The 22,696-nt window shown below is 33.8% G+C and overlaps 2 protein-coding genes across 8 annotated transcripts; one reads left to right on the forward strand and one right to left on the reverse strand.

The window, feature by feature from the left end:
• The first annotated feature begins 32 nt into the window (after positions 1-32).
• Positions 33-16,485, forward strand: mas (trypsin-like serine protease domain-containing protein masquerade). 7 transcript variants are annotated; one of them, XM_088197920.1, is made up of 13 exons: positions 88-163; positions 401-485; positions 575-758; positions 10,584-10,733; positions 10,805-10,936; positions 11,915-12,141; positions 12,205-12,423; positions 12,693-12,951; positions 13,084-13,290; positions 13,358-13,676; positions 15,177-15,454; positions 15,529-15,683; positions 15,750-16,485. In XM_088197920.1, the coding sequence occupies exons 3-13, from the start codon at positions 665-667 to the stop codon at positions 15,915-15,917; spliced, it is 2,208 nt and encodes a 735-aa protein (XP_088054046.1). In that variant the 5' UTR covers positions 88-163; positions 401-485; positions 575-664; the 3' UTR covers positions 15,918-16,485. The 7 variants fall into 7 exon arrangements, with proteins under 7 accessions (XP_088054043.1, XP_088054044.1, XP_088054047.1 ...); XM_088197919.1 differs by having other exon boundaries at positions 401-434; positions 551-758; XM_088197923.1 differs by having other exon boundaries at positions 401-434; positions 551-758; positions 15,532-15,683.
• LOC148229865 (kinesin-like protein Klp61F) lies at positions 16,346-22,262 on the reverse strand. Its single transcript, XM_088197896.1, has 16 exons — positions 22,020-22,262; positions 21,801-21,951; positions 21,573-21,725; positions 20,444-20,751; positions 20,122-20,370; positions 19,805-20,058; positions 19,506-19,735; positions 19,281-19,444; positions 19,083-19,222; positions 18,717-19,015; positions 18,473-18,640; positions 17,824-18,264; positions 17,526-17,748; positions 17,309-17,454; positions 17,016-17,231; positions 16,346-16,948 (listed from the first exon to the last, which is right to left on the reverse strand). Exons 1-16 carry the CDS (start codon positions 22,097-22,099, stop codon positions 16,844-16,846), a joined length of 3,327 nt encoding a protein of 1,108 aa, XP_088054022.1. The 5' UTR covers positions 22,100-22,262; the 3' UTR covers positions 16,346-16,843.
• Positions 22,263-22,696: the final 434 nt, after the last annotated feature.

Raw genomic sequence — 22,696 nt, forward strand, 5'->3', positions numbered from 1 at the left:
ACCCAGCTTTTACAGCGTTAAAGAATAACGACAGTACTCGCACTGTTAGCGTCGAGCCGATCGTGGAAGAACCGGCAATCGGTTAACAGTACAATCCGCGCTTTCGGACCGGCATCATCGCCTGCCAACAATTTGGAATCAATCGATAATTTCTCGAAAAATAGTGAGTGCTGTGATTATACATGGCGACAATGCCCAATTAAAACCTCTTCAATTAAATTAAATTAGAAAGGAGTGCTAATTTATTAATTTTTTGATACTAGCAACATTGCGTTTTTGATTGATTAGCATTTTATGTTTTAAGACCTAATTATACGTGACGTTTTATGATTTTTTTAAATTTGATCTTAACATCATTACTTTTGACTATTATTATATTTAAAATAATGTTTTTTTTAAGTCTGACTGCAACCTGTTAATCTCGAAACACTCAGGTATGCAGCTTCAGTTCAATTTGAGTTTATTGACTCTGGTTTACCTTCAAAGTTAGTGTATATTGCATTAATATTTTTATGTTTTTTTCTTCTATATTGTTGTTATTTCAACGCAGTAATAAGTGTTCTTAAAAATCAAGATGATCGTCTATCATTATTAACAGAGTGCACTCTAACTCTAACAAACCAAAGTGATTATTTATTGAAGTGATTGTAATAAAGAATCGAAAATGGACATTCGGAGAATAATCTTGTTGCTGTGCATAGTAGCCCCCTGGTCTTCCAGGGCGCAGGACGACTCGTTCGCTGGAAGTTTCTTATCAGGTAATGAAATATAATGTTTATGTATTTACACTTTAGATAATAAATGATGTAATCTAATCTGCGATAAGCTTATGCTTATTATAATTTTGAGAAAGTAGTAGATCGGTGCCAATATTTAAATCTAACGCATAAACTCTGCCCCCTTAATGCCATGAATGAAAGTTTTTACATCTCTAATTCAACACAATATGCAAGTCTTTACGAATGTGTACGATGTGCTAAATTCCGTGTCTGCTTAAAATTCGATTTTCAGCTTAGATAAAAAAAATCAGTGAAACGCACCGCCCGCGATAAATATTTAATTGACGAAAGAAATCGATCCGAGCTCGTATAAAAATGCCGATGAAAGTCGAACGCGCGGTCGGGAGATAATATTGCCAAAAACGATGGCGAATGATACGCGAAACAGATGGGAGAAAAAAGTCTTCTATGAATGATATTGTGCTACTTTTTTTTGCTCTTCAAATATTATCCGCGACGGACATAAGCCCGCAATTCACGGAGCGCCCATGATCTCGCGAAAAGAATTATCGCCGCTCTTGTAAATTACAGTTATTACGCGGCTTTTTTCTGGTACGCCACGCCGCGTCTTTACAGCGGTTGTCAACCGTCGAATTGTTCAATTGTCTATCGATTGTCTTTTTTTATAATATAACGGAACACAATTTTAATGCGTAACTGCACTTGCCCAAATGGACGCATTCCGGCGCATTATGGACTTATGATTCACTAGTTCCATGGCTAAAAGACAATTCATAACATATACAAATAAAAAACATAAAATATTAATATTACAATAATACAAACCTCATATTAAACAGATCAATGTGCAATTAAGGTGCTAGATGGTGACAGCTATAGGCGAGTCGATTAGTGCAGAAGTCATGGCTCTAATGGACATCAGAAGAGGACGGGATCGTGAGGGAAATCATTACTGGAATTCCTTGAGAATAGTTGGTTTCAGTATTTTAAAGTAATGCTTAGTGGCATACAATTTTCTGCGATAATTCAGCGAATCGTATCTCAATCCTAAAATAATACAAAAACAGATATTAACCAAATATCCTCATATAAATGTATCTCAAGAACATTTTCTAAGCTTTTTTTGATTAAGAATGAGTATTTAGTTACGAAGATTTCAAATTATAAATCCGATTCTGTGAATGCTGTGAACCAAAGTATCATCGAGGACACGAATAACTGACAGATCGTCAAAATAAAACGCGTTTCTCATAACAAAGACGAGCATTTAGAATTTTTTCGCAAGCGATTGTCGTTTATGTGAAGAGAGAATCTCCACTTAATTGAAAAGTGATTCCAAATCTTTAGTAGAAGATCATTAAGTCAAAACTTTCCCACTAAGCTTTTTCCGACACTAAAAGCCAGTGACGGAAGCTCATATCCATAGATAATCTAGATCATTATATAGAGAAAAAGAGTCTGCCACAGATCAAATGTATCTAAGCAAATTTAAATCGTCAAGCAGCATACAAAAAAAACTCAAATTTATAACTGTCGTATTTATGTCATTAATGAATATAGGAAGTAGCAGAGTGCGCAAGTTGTACCCTTGAAGAGCTCCCGAAGTATGTATATGCTTTTATTTTAGATTTCCTCCTTCATCTTATTAAATTTACTTTATCTTTGATATACTAAATATATCTATAATTAATAAAAAGTCTGCGATTTCTAGCTGCCAAAGTTGCACAGGGACGTCATTTTGGGGGGGGGGGGGGCATTTACTATTTTTTATCATTGGTTAGGTAATCTGTATTTTTGATACAGTTTATATCAGAAATAAAATCATTGCGTATTATTGGTTTAGCATTCATCTCATCTAGATGGAAATCACATTTCAATGAGCTCCTCAAGGTTTCCAAGTGATAACAGATATCCCCTTTCAAAAAATACATAGAATTTTGTATTTCAACTCCATATTGGTAAAGTATTTCCTCTAAAATTATGTAGTTTGCAAGAATATTGCCATCTTCTTTCAAATTGGTAACTCAGTAATGAAAGCTTGTAAGATTTCAGTTGCATCCATAACTTTGAATGGAGAGATTTAACTTATTCATTTGGTAAAAATATCTGTCAGATAAGCCAACGCTGAAATCTTTTTTTTAAATGTTCCAAAGTGGACTTTTAATGTTGATAGCATAACGATAAAATTGATAAATGTTATGGTTGTTGACAAAATTTCTTTCTGAGTTGTCTTGTACGAGCATAGATAAATATCTATACACTCGAACTTCAGTTACTACAATACCTGATCATTTTTTATTTTTAATTTAAATATCTTAGAAAATTTGATTAAATCTATATTTTTTACCAGATTCACTGCTAAGTTAAATGCATTATTTGGATGCAGATGTGTGAGTATTTTTATTTAAATACAATGTTACAGCAAATGAGGTAAAGGTAAATTCCCACAATAAATACATTTGCACAAATTAATTTTGCACATAATTTTTTATACAAATGTCATAATCAAGCTATATTTTCATTTTTACTTTTATGCCATTTCAAATAAAGTACGAGAGTAGAAAAAATCCACAATAGTCATATATGCAAAAGTTTGCAGATATACTAATGACAATAAACATAACCTTAAAAAAAATTGCGTCAAGTTTTAAATCTCATCTCGAATTCATTTCTATACAGTGACACTTTATCAAGATATTGAAAGATCATTTAACATTTGTTTCGTCATTCGCTATCGAAGATAATTGAAGATGATTGGGCATGTGTAAACTTGCTAACTCCACTTTTGGATGAAAATGACTTACCAATGTCATATTGTACCTTTAATTGAAATACACATGCTCAAAAAAACTCCAAAATCATAATTTTAATAAAAATGTTAAATGCTACGCAACGCGAATATTTTGTGTATTTTGCACTCAAACTGCCATTTTGGTAAAGACGCATTTTTTTATGTATTTTTCTGACAAACTACAATTTTTAGATTAAAGGATAATGTTATTGTGCGGTGTCTCTTGTAATTATCCGTACAATTTAAACAAAAACATATATACTTGTTTATTTTCACGATAATACTGCGTCAATAGTATCCAAGTCATCTCGAAGATTGGGTTGAACTCTTATGATTCACATGACTGCTCGGCTAGACTCGACCCGTCGATGTTCGGAGTATAAGAGCTTGTTTTCTTCAATCAATTTAGCGTAGCTTTGTGTTTGTGTTTGTTAAGCCTATTGATCGATTCAAAGTAACTATTTAAATGGAATATGTTTATAAAACAAGTGAATGAGATGTTCGATAAAATAAACACTGAAAGCGTCTGAAAAAGTCAAGGTCCGCTCAAGTCAGTTACACAGTTACATATAATCGTCGTGTGGGCTTTTCACTTTTGGCACAGCCGTTCCAGGAATTGCGATCGAGAAAAGTATTATTTTGTCGTCACAATTATTCGACAGAACAATGCTGGAAACGTCACAGACTGGCGAATCTCTTCCGTCGATGCGGTCCCGTGAAAGGATCGGTTACGAGGCGATGATGAAAATAGATAAGAGAAGAAAAGACAACGACACTGCCCAAGTGTGACTCGAACATTGTTCCTATCGAGAGAGACGACTCGAAAAAAACGTAACAAGCAGTGATGCACGCACGTAAGATCGTTTTATATAATTTCGTAACGGTTAAACAAACGTTATGAGCGTTTAACGCCATCGTTAACTACTGACTCGGATTACGTAATTATGGAAGGAGTTCGGTCGTTAACTGTTTCGATCGAAAACGTTGCGGATTCGTATGCTAATCGCGGAAAACGGGAACGTTTTGCCTTTCGATACCGAGAAAAAACTTTCTTCGGAGGTTGTTTCCGCTTGAATCATCTCCTGACTCAAGCGATGACAAACCATAAAGTCATGACAATACAATATTTACCCTTTCGTTGATGAGTAAACTCTATTCTTACAGCTCTCACAAATACGCGAAACAATATTTATCCTGTCTTTTGGTAAAATGCAAATATAAGAAATGTAGGGTGGTAATAATTATTAAACTTAATAAATTAATTAATTGGATGCTCTCGGTTTCTCCGCATACTTTGTTTTCTAGTTAAACACACTGTATCCAAATAGGGCTTTCCAATGTCAAGACTTCAGATAATAAAATAATTACTATGCTGTATGCTTTTGATGAAGAAAGTTTTGTTCGAAGGTGAAATCTTAATAGGTCAGATAAAAGTGGCCATTAATGTTTCTCTGTTTAAACAACAAGCGATAGCTAAATGTAGAGCTTAAATATGCACTTTTAAGATAAGAAGTCATTGCAGGTAATTTAGAATCACTTAAAACCGTCCCCAGAGAAAGGGTTTATGTAAAAAATATTATTGAAATATTAGAAAACATACGTTGTTTCTGTACATTAATTTATTTTTATTTTTAATAAGGAACTGTATTTGATTCCAAAATTTCAGTTTAATGGTAGCTAAAGCCACTTGAATATTTTTTTAAATTAAAAAGACTATTCTTATCACATTTTTTCAATAAAATATGGCTTAATGTAAAATAAATAATATTACATACTTTTGCATTTTCTATAATAAATTAATTAATCAATATAATAACTAATTTATGGCAAGAACAAGTTAACAATGTATCTTAACTTATCTTTGCCGTAAATACTATATTTAGCTACCATTAAAAAGTTCAGTTAGAATCTTTACTAGATGGTTTTCGTTCATTGTATTTTCTATCTTTATCAAATTTATTAATACAGGTTGTTCTAGTTTTTACGTTTTTTAAGGTGCGGGTTAAATTAGATAAAAATTAAAACGTATAATACTTTTACTAAATTATATTCTCCATCTTTTTCTACAATTTGAAAAATAATGTATTTTTGGAAGAAATAATTTTTTTATTGTCGTTTTTTATATCCGTTTTTCAGTAAAATAGTTAAATGATTGGAAGTATCAATATATGTATAAGCAAAACATTCTAAATTATCATGCAGTGTCGATAGTTGTATGCCGTAATTTTCTTTCAGGAAGAAAAAACGACGCGCGGCAAAACAGACAATGTTTTTATCTTTAGTTAAAGTTTTACTCCACTTGTAGCTCACGAGTTGCATGTAACGCATTACATTGTTGGTGGTTTTACAAATAAAAACGTTTGTGATTGGTTTCAACTCGTAGAGATTCAATGTGAAAACATTACGGATTGGTTTTAATCAAATTATTATCGTCCCCGCGTCCGTACATTGCGGAGGCCAGCGGTATAAGACAGTTTCCAGTTCGGGTTGCTTCAAGCATCTCCTGGCCATAACAATATTTATAGTGGGCATGTCGCAAATAAATCAGAATAGGAAATACAGATTCAAGTCTTTAAAACTTGAAACAACGAAAACGAATAAAAATGAATACGCGCGTTAAACAAGATTTGAGTCCTCTCTGGAATGGAAGAAGTGGTATATTAATTAGTAATTTATTTGAAAGAACTACACAATAATTACTAAGATATATTATTAGCAGTACGGCAAAAAATACCAAATTTAATGTACTTTAGCATCTGTCGTATTCTTTAGATATTGCTCATATGGATTTTTATGTTCTCCGCTCATTATCAATTAATATTTATGATATTATATTAAATAATGATGATTATTTGGGAAATTTCCCTCCTCATTGAATTTGGCCATAAAAATGCATGTCATTTAATATGAACACTATGAATTTTAATAAAATCTAAATATCAAAATAATGACCATTGACCGACCAACATTTGCCACCCCCCTCCTCCTATAAATAGCTAAAATAACGTCTCTGATTCTAAACCAGAAATTCTCGGGTTATCCCTCAAAGAAAATATAAAAAAAACAGTCCCGAATCAACTCTGATAATATTTTTTTAAATATGTCATTTCAGTGAAATCATATCGGAATACATATTTACCGGTAAATATATATTTTTACCAATAAAAAATAATATCAGGAAGGTATTACACGATTTAAAATTTTCTATATATAGTAATATATACATTATCTATTTACATGCAATGTATAAATGTTACAGTAAACGTATTTCTCAGTAATACATTTTCACCAGTAAATATATATACATACATATATATTTTACTAGCGAAAACATAATTTAACTGATAGGCACCAGTGAAATTATATGCTGCTCTAAAATGCCTATGAAAATCAATTTGACAGTAGCGAAACGACAATTTGCTGTTCAAACTGAAACATAACCTAGTAAGTCCAAAATAAAAACTAAGCCAATTCATCTCTTAGGGGAAAATAAGCGGAAAAAGAAGTACAGACAGACGTTGCATCTCGCATATTGCTCCATAGTTGGTCTGCACATAGATATTACACTTGTTTTAAGAATATAACAGCTATCTTTACTGATATTACTACGGACTTCTGATATAAATGTCTTGGTCAAAGTAAATTTAAACCGAATTTTGGTCAATAGGAGGGCGCAAAAACAATTATCGCTTCTCAGAAGTCAAAAATTCACGTCAAAAGCAATAAAATCGTGTCGGCGCCGTTGCATTGGGATCGCTTGGTATCAAGCGTTCTCTCTGCAACGGCGCCGGCATGATTTTATTGCTTTTGACGTGGATTGTTGACTTCTGAGAAAGGATAATTATTTTTTGCGCTCTCCTATTGGTCAAAATTTGGTTTAGATATGCTTCATTTTATTTTCACTTATTGAAAGTCGTAATATTGTTTTAAAACGTTTTATAATGAATACTAGATAACCGAGTGCTTTCTCTGTGTTATTGCTTTCGACGTGAATTCTAAACAGGGACGTAATTTGGGGGGACAGGTGAGGGCATTTGCCCTACCCCCTTGAATTTGCTCATAAAATTGCATTTCGTTTAATGAAATACTATGAATTTCAATAAAATAAAAATATTATAAAATGACAAATTTTTGCTCTTCCTGTTAAAAGCTGAAATGATGTTTCTGATGATGATGAGAAGCTGAACTAGCTAGAAAACTGGTTCGTGTCATAACTGCAACGGTTTTATCTGAGAAGACTCGAATAATTATGCCGGCGGAAAATTATTGAAAATTAAGACTCATAGATTAGCTTATTTTTTATATATAATTGTTATATTAGTAAACAAATAAAATAGCAAAATCCGCACGACCCAATTAATAGTATATGTACCAAAGATAATCCGTTAAAGTATCATTTTAGCGGGGTTTATGAGTGGAATAGAAAGAGACCGTACTATGAGATTATATATGTTTTTTGTATTGTATTTAATATTTGCGGTTTTGCTTCATTGTGTTTCACTATTAACTAGTAGTTAAATAATTTAATAAATATATTTTAGACTCTCACTGTTACGAGGTACCGTAGCAAACCAATGTGCGGATACTGGATCTTTAACCTTTGCTTTAATTTTTATTTTTCTAAAATATATAAAAAAATCAAAATACGATTTATATTGTAAATAAAACAAAAGTGCCAGGATGATTATTTATAATGTAGAGCTAGTGCAGTAATGAAAAAACTTTTCTCTTATTTCTTGATCCCAAAAAGTTTGAGACGAACTGAGGTGATTTTACAAACCTTTTCGTTCAACATTCCATCTGATTTTTAATAAGAAACAAGTTTTTCTCGCGATTAGTTTGCGCATGCGCAAAAAAATATTTGCGTGCGCAGCGACTAGCGAAGAATTTTCAAAAACAGTTACTTCGTATTCGGAAAGGAAACGCCTGCGACCTATAAAAATGGACCATAAGCGACATTCCGGCGGAACTTCATTCATAATGATGTATGAATAAAACAACTGTACGCACGCATAACGTTACATCACGACGAGCTCGTCAGTACAGTTATCATTTCAGACACGCGACAGAAATGTTTACATCGCTCGATTACATGTGTAAATTTTATCAATCTCATACAAAATAACTGTTTTTTACGCGCAAAGTCCTCCAAGTCGAGCGACGGGCGCCCGCCGTTTTTCGGCCATTGACTTTTAACCCTTTAAGTGATATCGCCGTACATGTACGGTGGTCGATCTTTCCCTGTTTCGAGGTCCCCAGATAGTAATATATTTACATTAGCTGAAGAAATAATGAATAAAAAGCATGATATTTATTATAACATATTTTTTAAATTTAATTTAATGTTAATTATTTCTATAGAAAATAATACCAATACTCACAGTTGTAGTTCTGAAAAGTTGTCAACTTATGTGTATATATTAATAGTGTGAAAAAACTTTTTTAAAAATAAGTATTTTAGTGTTGCGACTCAAGAAAAGTTGGGAAACACTGCATTTGCTTACTTACACTATATTGTCTTTGAAATTTAAATGGATATTGTCACATAGCTCTAAATATAAATAAACTTATTATTTAAATGTATGTAATACATTTTAGGAGTACCTCAAATATCAATTTATTAAAAAGACTTAAATTTTGTAGACGTAAAAAATTCTACTTTTTAATTAAGATTAACTTTTTAAATACTATTTTTTAACAAACCAGTAAAGCAAGTTATTCAACTTCTCCCCTCGAGAAAAAGTTGAAGATTTTGTTTCATTGTGGCATGCGACCTTATTCCTTGCGGGAAGACCGTCTTATTAGGCTCGAAAGACCAGCGAAACACTTTAATTGCTTATTGAATCTTATACTTCGTCAAATCTTCGTCCTTCTGAATGTTTAATAACAAATAGGCTTAGCCCCGCGTCCGTACATCACGGATACCAGTGGACTATCCCACTTTGGTTGGTCCAAACATCTTATACAGGTTTTTCAGACACGTGGCAAATGAATCAGAACACTAGTAATTAGTAGTTTTGCTATTATAGCCTATATTCCAAACTGTCCTACCTTTGTCCCGTATTCTCATATGCTTAACATAATCAAACGTCAAATTCAAACGAACAATCAACAGCTAAGTTAGGCTTAAGTACCCCAAGATAATGATTATTACAACTATATATAAACATTTCCTTAATTTATTTAGTTCTTTGTATTTTCCCTTAATTTATCATATTATTACAATTACTATTATTTTTTATTGATAACTCCAATTTCCTATTTTAAACTGAATAATGTTTATTAAACAGTCACTTGTGTTTAATTATAAAGTATATTTTTCACTGTATTCTTAATTTTGTAATTTAAATATTATAATTTAATATTTTCGATCTTTTATGCTTACTGACAAACGTTAATAAAGTAAGGTGACCACTTGACCTGACTTCTTCCTTTAAGGAGGATTGTCATCCTTTGGTCTAAAAATTTCAAAAATTTTTTTTATAAATTGCCTCTTGATTTTCGAAATGACATTTTTTTAGCTCCTACAGTAATTTGTCCTACTCAAATATAAAAATTCTGAGTTGGCGTTTTTATTTTTAGTGTTCTCCATTGATATTTTAAAAATTTGGTCTCCTTAAATTTATTTTCTATAGAAGGGTTACCAGATATAAAAAAAATCTGCGTAGATTGTGCTGAATTTTTTTCTTCTAATTTTATATTAAAATATTACCATAACAATATGTTATTTGTTGAATAAAATAAAATAAAAATATTAACCACATTCTCACTTAAGATCAATGATTTTATTGATATATTTGGTCTACGTTAAAACAATTTCTTTCATCAATATATTTATGTATTTGAAGTATTTGATAGTAAGTAAACTAGAGAATTCTATATTATGTTGTAATACGAATTGAATATAACTCAATATATTTCATTTTCTAAAAGAGATAGATTTTTTTAGCTATACTGTTATATTGTTAAAGTCGGATACTAAGCAATAATTATTTATTAAAGTGTTATCATATGAACAAATATAAATCTTCTTGTTGTTGTTATGTTTGCAGGTTTATTAGACACTCTCGATTCAACGCTAGACGCTAAAGATTGTCCCGGAATGTGCGTACACACTCTAGCCACTTTAATATGTTATGACGTGCTTGAAGACGTTCAGTGTCCAAATCCATCGATGAAATGTTGCATAGATTCTGCCACTGGTGAGTTTATATTCTTAATCAATCATACATAAAAACTTTAAAATCATAACAAGATTTGCACATCAATTTAGCAAACGAAACTTCTACCAAAAGGCCAGGTTCTCAACCAACGAAAACAAACGATAACTACGACGACTCGTCGACAAAGGTGACAACGTCTGAAAAGCCCCACCAGAACAAGCAGAACAACAAGAAAGACAGTGGTAATTATTAGGTACTACCATTGGCATGATGATCACGACAAGTGAAATGATTTCGGTGAATATGAAGCGTTTGGAGCTTTGACGCACTAAAATTTTAACTATGCACTGGAGCACCGAAACCCTTTCACTTTCAATTTAAACATTGTCTCGGTTATGAATTGATTTTACATGAATATGCATGTGTAGTATTGTTATTAAATCGAATTATATGGGGTATGAATAGTGCTGTAAAAATAAAAAGGAGTATATCTTACATTTTAGTGGTATTGTTTATATAATATTCTAATTTGTACGCACATTGCTTACAGTATCCTTATAAACAATGTTTGAGTCTTATTCTTTCACCAACTTTTAGTTAAGCTTGATTTGAATTAGTTAGTATTCTGGATTCTAATGACTTATGTGTAACAAATTGTGTTCAATGCCAATTGTCAAGAATCAATGTAAAAAATGTCTCAAAGAACTGATTACTTTTAAAATTCTTAGTACCCTTTTAGATTTTTAATATTGGGTTTTACTGATGCTCTTTTATGACTGTACAATAATATGCACTGTTTATTGTTCAGATAATTAATTTATCTATACATAGAATGTTGATTTTATGATCGCATTATGAATCAGTGACATCTAATGTACTTTGCTCGAGATAATTTCAACTCTCTGGGTTGTCTTTTCATAGAATGTGATACTTATGGTTTACTTTTTCTTCGTTCAGTGAATCGTTGGTCGTAAATTACAGATGTTGAACTCTTCAAATTGACGAATGAAAAGTAATTTGAAAAATCAATAATAGAGATATTCACATTTCTGGTTTAGCAAAAATCGTGCCTTAAGCTTTATGTATCTGAAAGACAATGTTTAAATGGAATAATGTACATTTTTTTCGAATCATTAATTCTTATCATTGTGTTTAACATATTTGTAAATATGATTTTTATAATTATTATTTAAGAGTCTTTAGTGTGCATTGCATTGCAGTGAAAACATGTCCGGGAGTATGCGTGGCCGATCGGATCGCCGAATATTGCGAAGCTTATTTATCTACGAGCGATTTATGCAAAACTGGATTAAGGTGCTGCGTATCTAGGGATAGCTATGGAGACAAACCACCAGATAATCTCATCGTTCCGAACAAAGGCAGTGGAAAGATAACAAACAACACTAAGCACACTACATATAGACCACAATCGACGACATCCATAGTGGTATAAATATAATAATTTAATTCCTCATATAAGACAATGCTTACAGATTACAATTAATTATAGCAAATCACTACACCACCTCCTAAGAACAAACATGGCGGTTCATCATCGTCGAAATCATGTCCGGGAGAATGCGTCAGCGGATTATTTGCTCTGTTCTGTGACGATATCGATTCAGACGCTGATTGTCCGGGCGATGCTAGTTGCTGTGTAACAAACACAGTCAATGATCAGCAAACTTATCCACCGAGAACGACGACCACACCAAGACCGACTACACCGGTGTGTATTTAATCATTTCAATGATCGTCTTTATGTATAATTTTATATACCCTGTATGAGCTGTAGTGTTTTTCAATTTCTATTATGTCTGGGAGATCGGTGTTAGTGATTATTATATAATTATAATTCAAATCGATCATCTCTGATTTAGTTTTAGATTTCAGTCTGGTGTCTCAATACTACCTAGAAGTTGTTGATTGTTTTTACCCCGTTGTAATGCATGTCATGTTGTAACTGAATATTTACAATAAATAATATATGTTTCATAGCCACCGGCTCCGAGATGTCCAGGCTTTTGCTTATTGAGTATCATGGCCGCTTTTTGCGAAAGACCATCGGTGTTGATTCCTCACACATCCAACTGCAAGAGAGGTAGCGTTTGCTGCGATAATACGAGAGCTCCTCCTCCGACGCACAGAACGACTACCACACAAGCTCCGACTACGACTGCTAGAGCTTTACCGGTCGACTCAAGAGAAGAATGTCCAGGATCGTGTATCGTTTCTTATCTTTCGTTCACATGCTTCAGTAAGTGTTGTTTATTACTTAAAGTGAACATATATTATATTTAAAATAATTTTTCTTTTGTAATATTTTATACAAACCTTTCACAAAAACAATTATATCTATACTATTATAATATATTTAATGAATTTATAGGAAATGCTGAAATGACTGACATATTTAAATGCCGTAAGAGTGGAACACAATGTTGTGCACCAAAATCGAGAATCCAAGAGATAATTGGAAACAAACAAACTCAAGACACACAACAGCCTCTCGGTCGTAACGATACAGCTGTTCCTATTTATCCGACAACTTCCCCATATCCTCCAACAATTATTGCTCACACTCCCACCACCAGCTGTAAGTATTATCTAATACATATAACAAATGCTTGATTTATTCATTGATTTCTTACGCAAAACTCAAGTGCCTCTAGATCAGCCCACTTCTTCGTTAACGACCACACTCAGAGCGCCCGTGTATAGTAAATATGTGTGCGGAGTCAAGGGAACGTCGAGGACGTCGCGACGGTTGTCCGCTGAAGAATTGCACAACATAAAGGATAACAATCAACTGGAATCGAACAATGGAAGTAGAAGAGCCGGTAGAGTCGTCGGCGGCGAGGACGGTGATCCCGGAGAGTGGTGCTGGCAAGTGGCGCTGATCAACTCTCTCAATCAGTACCTTTGCGGCGCTGCTTTGATTGGAACTCAATGGGTCTTAACGGCTGCTCATTGTGTTACAAAGTATGTACACAATATATTAATGGATATTCTTATTAAAGAGGTTTTTAGCACTAGAGGAATGTGATAGTAAGGACCAAGTGTTCCTAGTCGTTTTTTGAGATAGTTTGTTGCAGTGGTCCATTAAACAGATCCAAATAGTATTAGCCATTAATTGCAATGAAGGTGATAGATCATATCTTATGGAATGGACTTTATTTATCATTAAGCAAAATGTTTATGAATCAAAATTCGCATGAACAAAGTTAAATAAAAAAATAGTCGACTTTTATATAAATTTTTAATCCATTGGTTCTCAAAATGGGTAATATTGCCTACCTGTGGGCTATGGACGAATCTCATTGTATTGCTCACCAGTGGGCAAAAAATTTTGGTTCGAAAAAGAATGTTTCTTCTGTAGCACAATTGAATAATTTTAAGTGCTCCCTTTCGTGAATGTGTTGATGCAAACTATCATTTGACACTTTAAACACGCGTGATTATTGACAGCTGTCTGATTTACAGTGCTGTCAACGAATTGGATCATCAAGTACTACTCAACAAGCAAAATAACCAGGATAATCGTCTACAGGTTCACATAAATTAAAATCTCATTGATCACCCAAAAGGGGGAAGCGATCCGGTACTTATTTTTTTAGGAACTACACCACTGCTCCAGCGAAATAAAACTTTTCTGGAACAGATCTCTTATATGCTCACTCGTCTATTATCCATCATCAGATTTTTAACAGCAGTAATATTTTCATCGTTGACTAATGTTTGTTCAACAGCTGTGCTCGTCGTCTTTAAGCCTCCTTCTACAATACCATTTTTAATTGGTCGATCCAATTGCTAAACAGTATACAAACGTTTCAAAATAATGTGTGTACTTCCTCTGATGTCATGTCCAATTCCAGACATTGGCGACCACCTTGTTGATTAGTTCTAAGCATCTATTCCGGTCCTTCGCTGTATGACACTAATTTTGACAGCATCCCTATCGTATCCACTGAGACTTTCGCATCCACAAAAACCACCAACTGTAGTATTAATTTTATTTATTTTTTAATCTCATCTTTAAAAAAACAATATTGAATATTTTCGCCCGTTCGAGTATAATCCAAATTAGAACTCGTGCTTTTCCATTGAAGGGATGAAAAAAAAATCCAGGACAGTTTTATAATCCGCCTCCTTCACTGTTCTATCGATGAAGTGAATACTTACCATTCCGGAATATAAGAAGCACCCCCGGATCATTTGACTCTGGATTCCACACAGTTTCATTAGTTTCAGAATCTTTCGCTAGATTTAGTGCATTAATTTATTTTATTCTTATCAGAGCGTCACTTTCCTAAATCCAAAACAGTCCAGCATGTCGATTAACACATTTCTTCGGAAAATAAGTTTTTTTGCAGATATACGACTGCATGTTGAGATGTATTATTTTAATAAACTGTTCGATAATTATTGTTGTATTTTATATAAACACAGTATGTTATCTGCTTTTAATAATTATATTTTTAGTATCGTTCGTTCTGGAGACGCTATTTACGTACGAGTCGGAGATCACGATCTAACAAGGAAGTACGGATCGCCCGGAGCTCAGACTTTAAGAGTAGCTACTACGTACATCCACCACAACCACAACAGTCAAACTTTGGATAATGATATAGCGTTATTGAAATTGCACGGACAAGCTGAACTGAAAGACGGCGTCTGCCTTATATGTCTGCCAGCGAGAGGTGTGAGTCACGCGGCCGGAAAAAGATGCACCGTCACCGGATACGGATACATGGGAGAAGGTACTCCTTAAATCTTGTCATATATTCGCAATAAATATACCCTTATTTATATATATATTTAACATATTTTATAGCAGGGCCTATACCATTAAGGGTTAGAGAAGCTGAAATTCCGATTGTTAGCGACGCCGAATGCATTAGAAAAGTGAACGCCGTGACTGAGAAGATATTCATTTTGCCGGCGAGTAGTTTTTGCGCCGGAGGTGAAGAAGGGAATGACGCTTGCCAGGTAAAAATGATCCAAATAATAATTATTAATAGGTGGAATTGGTACTGAAATATTTTTTTAAATTAGGGTGACGGCGGAGGACCTCTGGCATGTCAAGACGACGGTTTCTATGAACTGGCTGGTTTAGTCTCGTGGGGCTTTGGATGCGGACGCGTCGACGTACCGGGCGTATACGTCAAAGTATCTTCGTTCATAGGCTGGATAAACCAAATCATCAGTGTAAACAACTTATAAACCCATAGTGAAATAACGCAAACATTATATTAATGTGAAAGCTCGTAACACCATTTTTATTTTTAAAAAACTTGTAAATAGTTGTGTTCTCGTCAAAAAAATTGTCGGCGATAATTATGTAAGGTTTAGTTTTTAGTTATTTATATCAAGTGACCGAATATGATTAATAATAATAAAAAAAGGATACATATGATATAAAATATTTTTGTATATATTTTAATTGAAAAATATACGATCGGTCACTTATAGATTAAATATTTATTATTTAAATGGACGGTTACGTTTCAACAATATACAGAATTCTATACGAACGAAACCAAAAAATTATTATACGAAGTCTGACTAACTGAAAAGCTTAGCGTCAGACTGCGCTGATTTATATGTACATATTAAAATTTGTAAACATAAAGATTAACAACTCCATGATGCACATTATTATTGAATGCATTTATTCGACAAGCATATATATATTAAATTAACATTCACTAAAATACGACATACCTTATTTGTGTAATATGTTATTGTAATATTTTAAAATAAATAATTTCACTCATTTATAAAGATGAAATGATACGCAGTTTTATTTGCTCTATACATGCGCAGAATAAGTATACGCAATTAACAAACCATTTTAATAAAAATTATACTAAGAAAATTCATTAAAAAATTAAGTCTAATAAAAAAGTATATAAATTTTATAAAAGCTTAATAATCAACTCATTAAAAATATTAGTAAATCTAAAAAAAGGAATACAAACACAAAAGGGTTCATTCAAAAATCATATGATTTCAAACGTATCGTTCTATTAAACACATTACTTAATGAATTTATAGATATTAACAAATAATTCAACACTCGAAAATAGTTAACATATCAACGTATGTGATATTAGTCCTGTGATCGTAAACAATTTATATACAAAAGCTCAATAGTTCTTGCTTCCTAACACTTTTTTAACTGAAGGAGGACGTATCTTGGAGATCAATTCTTTTTTATCATTTGAAGAGTGATTCCAATTCTCTTTTAACGTCTGCAATAAATTGACACGTATATTAAATAAACATCAAAAGCATGAAATAAATAATGCATTAACTCACCTTATTACTGTTCAATATATAAATATCGTTCTCCGAAGATGATTTAGAAAGAGAATTGTTCTGCGCTGACAAGTTCTTTGAATATTTAGGCTCTGTGAATATAACCGAGTCTTCCAAAACGCTCGGACTCAAATTTTCGGATAAGTTTCTAGAGCTCTCAATTGAATGCTTTAATGGTGACGCTTCTATTGTGTTATCCAAACTGATGTGATCAATCTGTTGATTAAGCGTTGCACAAGATCAGTTTCACGAGATAAGATCTTAGATCTAAATTTATATTCAATAATAACGACCTGGAGAGGAGAAAGCGTTCCATTGATGCTCCTGTTTCTCATATTCTCGCGATACATCCTCCGATGCCTCATGATGATCCTCTCGTGCGGCGAAGTAGCAGCCAACTCCTGAGGATACACGTAGTCTCTCCTATTTGGAGTTTTACCTAAACATACCCAAATTAATAATCAAATAATTTTTAAAAACATTACACAAACAAATAATTCCAAGACTCACCAGTCGGCGAATACGATTTATACTCTTCGTTCAAGAACTTCGATTCCATCTCATCATAATCCAAAAGATCCGTATTCATATCTTCTCGGAATTTACTCATGGTACTTTCTAAACGTTCACATTTATCATTTTGGTAACTGCGTTGTTCAGACATATCTTTAATTGAGTCTTCGATCGGTTTTATGATCTTATCTGATTCGCCGTGACATTGTGTGAGGAATTCCTATATATTAAATACATTATTAAATTGATACGTTTGATGCGCAATATTAAAAAAATATAAGCATTGATATATTACATTGTAAATCTTGCATTGTTCGGTAATAGTTTCAGTGTTCGTTTGTTCGATTCTATGCATAACCATGTCCACTTCTTTGAAGTGTTTGTTCCACGAGCTCTTCGATTGTTCAGAGACTTCGTGTACGGAGACTTTGACTTCTTGATCCAGCTTTTGTCCAAGAGCGACTCTTTGCCTGTAATCATCTAGTTTGGTTGATATATCCTTCACAAACGACTTGTTTGTGTCGTCAAACGCATTCACAATGTGATTCATATCTTGGATTTTCACAGCCATCGAGTCTTCGCCGCTTTTCATCAACGTGGTGAAGGACTCTTGATTGTTTTTCAAACATGCGACATGACTATCGTCCAAAACGTTCAATTGCGAGTGATGTTGTGATCGTTTCTTTTCAATAGCGACAATCATCTCTTTGAGACTCTTCAAATCGGCGTTGATTTCCTGTAAATCATATATACTTTATTTGTGACAACTAAAGTCATTATTAAATATTTAATTTGTTAGTCACAGGTCTATAAAATCAATACGAAGAAATCGAGATAACAACCAGTGGTGTCATGAAAATGAGCAAAATGATTCACAAGCTTAAATCTTAAAATATTCTGTATTTAAGCATTTTTTTAGAACAATTAAGAATCAGTTTACTTACATCATCTTGCTGTTTACGTAAATCAGATATCTTCTTAACCTCTTCGACGTTATAACTCTCACTGGCATTGTATTGATCGTTTATATTTTTCATGTGAACGTTTATATCGTTGCACCACTCACTCTGAACATTTCGTAAATTTAGCATCTTTGTAATTGAAGAATCTTTCTAAAAAAATAAATATGCATATATTAACACAATAATGATGAGCCTTCTAAATGTATAAAGCAAACAATAAATTTACCCATTGCTTAACGAACGCGCTCATGTTTTCCATCTCGTGCCTATCACGTTCACGGCTCTCGTCTAATCTTATTAAGAGCGAAGTTAAGCTCTCGAGCTTTTCATTTATACTATTACATTCTACTTCGCCGGACTCTTTTAAATATTTAAATTCTACTGTGGTTCTTTCACTGATTTTATTAACGTGCTGTTCTTTCATACTGTTATTCATCGACATGGTTTCAACGATTTTGTTAAACATCTCATTTATTATTTTCTTGCAATTAGTTTGATTTGATTCGTAATTATTAAGATGAGAATCTATAAAAACATTATTATTACAAAACGCGTAATCAATTTATCATACTTTGTATTACGATAAACATACCTAAAGTTGTATGCAACGCAGAGACGGATTCGAGATTCGAGTCTATAAACGAATTCATATACTCTTTGATGTGGCCCCTTTGATGTTGAGACTTGCTACCGAAACTTTTAGTAACAGTCAAATTCTTGTTTTCTAATGATCTATAAAAAATATTTATTAAGTCACCTAATTAATTTAATCAAACGAGCAATCTAATACCGTTTCTTATCCAAAGCATTTTGCAACAAATCAACGTCCGTCGTCGTCGTATCGGCGACTTCCAACAGACAATTCGCTTGTTCGCTCAATTTTTTTTCAGTTTCAACATGAACGTCCACGAGATACTTTTGTTCACCGATTTCACAGTGAGCTTGCACCAATTCCTATTAATTATCATTAAAATTATTGTTTTAATACATAAACAAATATACCGTCGACGCATACCTTCTTTTTATCGACGAGCAGATTTTTGGTATGATCTAACGTTTGATTCGTTTCGGTGAGTTTATTCTCAGTTTCTTTGAGATTATTTGACATTTCACCAAACAGCGACTCGACGCGATCCTTTTCCTCTTTCAATGCTTTGATATAAAGGATCTGATCTTGAATTTCCTTTTCTTGCTCTTCCAACTTCAGAGTCATATTCGCATAGCTCTCAGTTGCCAAATATACACCTGAATAATAAAATTAATCATTAGATACACAACTTTGATAATATTAACAATAAAAGGCAAAGCGAATACCGTTTCGTTCCCTCGAAGCCGTCAGATCTCGTTTGAGTCTATCGATTTCTTCCGAGTACTCTTTCAGCACTGCCACTTTAGTCAATTTTTGGTTAATCTCTGGTTTGTTTTGAATGTTGCGAGCTCTGTTAGCGTACTCTAAAGTGCTCAACGTTTCTTCGACGTCGCGATGACCTGGCGAAATCGTGGCTATGATAGACGTTTTAGTTCTTCCTCCCAAAGACTCTTGCAGGAGACGCGTTAGCTTAGATTCACTATAAAATAATACCGATATTACAAATATGATAAAACCTATAGATGATAATATTATAACATACCGATACGGTATATGAGGATGTCTCTCCACCAAAGACGTTATGACACGGCCCAACGTTAACAAAGACTGATTGATGTTGACGCATTCTCGCGCTCGTTCCTTCTTCGATGGAATATCAGTGCCAGCCTTCGATATATTCTCACTGCCGGCCAAGTCCACCAAGTTCAACTTGCCGATTTTCATCAGCTCTTCGCCATCGACGCTATTCTCTTTCATGTGTACCGTTATAGTGAATACAGTATGAGACCGGCTAAAAAATGTTAATAAATTCTTAATAATAAGGTAAAAAAGATTATCAAAATCGATTGTGATGAGTTTAACACCTCGATTGCGCATTCATCAAAGTGGAGGCCGTCCTCCTCTTTTCTTGGCCTTTAGCCATAATTTTATAAACTTCGTTCTTGTTGTACACGGTCATCTCCTCCAGTCCGTTTACAATGTTGGAGCCTTTCCTAGTGACGTCTTCGTATATTCTCAATTTAGAATTGTCTTCGGACGACGATAGTAAATCAAATAATTCCTCATTGTACAACTCCAGATATGAAACGCGAACGGTGTATTCGGCGTTCGTTAATCTGAGTTCGTCGAACAGCTGACTTAACGAACGAGGAATGATACCAGCCATGGGATCCTTAATTGAATAATAAAACAAGTCATTATAATTTTAATAGCACATTTAAAATTTTCCAATTGGAAGAAGACTACTTTACGAAAGACAAAAATAATGTCCCACTACTATCAGATGAAAAATGGAATGTCTATATTATAATTCAAATTCACCGTAGATTTGATATAAATATGATAGGGCTCACAGGACCCTCTCTACACTGCTTTTGAAGGAAACTACACCATTTTATTTTATACAAATCTTTACGTGCAATTGGATGAGTAACACAATATTGAAGATTTTCATAAATAAAGCAGCGAAATACAAGTGCTTTTGATTCTTTTTAAGGTTAATAAAAATGACATACCAAATAAATTATAGATGTTAAATATGTAGATGGTTGTTTTATTATGTTCTCAAAAACCAAACCCAGCAACACTTAAAACAGGCAGACAAGCAGTGTATGTGGGCCCATAGGATCGAGGGGCCTCAAGAGGATCGCCAAATATGTGTATAAAAATAACTCACAATAATCCATCAATACAAAATGGAAAATTTAAATGCAGTCTTGCGTCAAGTCTTACATCATACATCATCAGAAACGCTCGCTTGTTATATTTTTTTAAACCATTTTAGTGGGAAATATTAAAAAATGAATACTGACTGACCAACTTTTGCCCCCCCCACTAGAAAAATCAGTCACGAATCTATCGCGAAATTATATTTTAAAATAAGTCATTTCAATGAAATTATACCAGAATAGATTTTCACTGGTACATACGTATATTTCTACCAGCGAAAATATAATTTAACTGTTAGGCACTAATATAAATAAAAAATATTACGTTTTGCCATGGTATATCCCCGTCGCTGGAACTCTCGCCGACCATCGTGTGAGTTTTGCCCGTGCCTGTCTGGCCGTAAGCGAACACGGTGCAATTGTAACCCGCGAGAACCTCTTCGATGAGCGGACTGACGACTTCATGATACACTTCCACCTGAAATCGACACGAATCAAACAAGCGAATATAAGTCAACTCTTATTCATCACTGTGCGTCAATAGTTAGTTTACCTGTTTCGAAAAGGGACCGAACGCTCTATCAAATACGAACTTCTTGGTCAACTTGTTATCCAAAGCCGGCTGCCTGACCACAATTTCTCTGTTTCCGCTGACTTCGACGATCCCTATGGACTTGATGTCGCGTTCCCGGGCGTTCAGCGGCCTGAGGACACAAACAAAGGGTAACGAAACGCGAACACAAACGCGCGGTGAGGAAGGGAATAGCCTCACCTGAGCCGGACGAACACCTGGATGTTCTGGTTCTTGTCCTTCTTGATCGGGCGGTCCGCCTGTCCCGAAGACGCGTTCATGTCGAAGGCCGAGACTTCGAACCGCCGAACTCAGAAACGTACTGATTGTCTCCGACCGTTGTCCGTTGAGCGCTTTTGAATCTGATTGGACAGCTAGGTCATGTGATTCAACGGCCGTCGCTATAAACGCAGTCGCCTGCGTTACCGACTCGATCGCGACCATAGATGACGTTAGTTGATCGGACCATAGACGACGCGACGATCCAAATTTTATTATTTTGGCCAAAATATGTTAATGGAATTTTTACTTATTTTTCAATTTTTACTCCACAAGATCTTAATTTTATTCGCAGTTTCTGAAGCTAAAATAGTTTTGGTGTAGGTTTCTATTACTCCACAGCGGCTCCCAATTTAGAGGAACTTCAAATTTAAATTCATGTTTCACGATAAATTAAGGTTTTAAAAAATTCTTATATCGTTGTAATAATTTTTTTTAAAGATTTTTTACTTATAATTTTATTTTATATCAAATCGAGTATTTTCGTGCATATTCTGAGTTCTTAATTGCCGCTTATATATCGTTTATGAAGAGAAGAAAAGCCAGAGCACCATATTGGATACCTGCGATTAGCGAAATACTCATCGGAGCGGTAATTA

Source organism: Plectrocnemia conspersa, unplaced genomic scaffold, assembly GCF_051122295.1.
Source record: "Plectrocnemia conspersa isolate PC_06_02 unplaced genomic scaffold, ASM5112229v1 ptg000011l, whole genome shotgun sequence".
Taxonomy (NCBI): Eukaryota; Metazoa; Arthropoda; class Insecta; order Trichoptera; family Polycentropodidae; genus Plectrocnemia; species Plectrocnemia conspersa.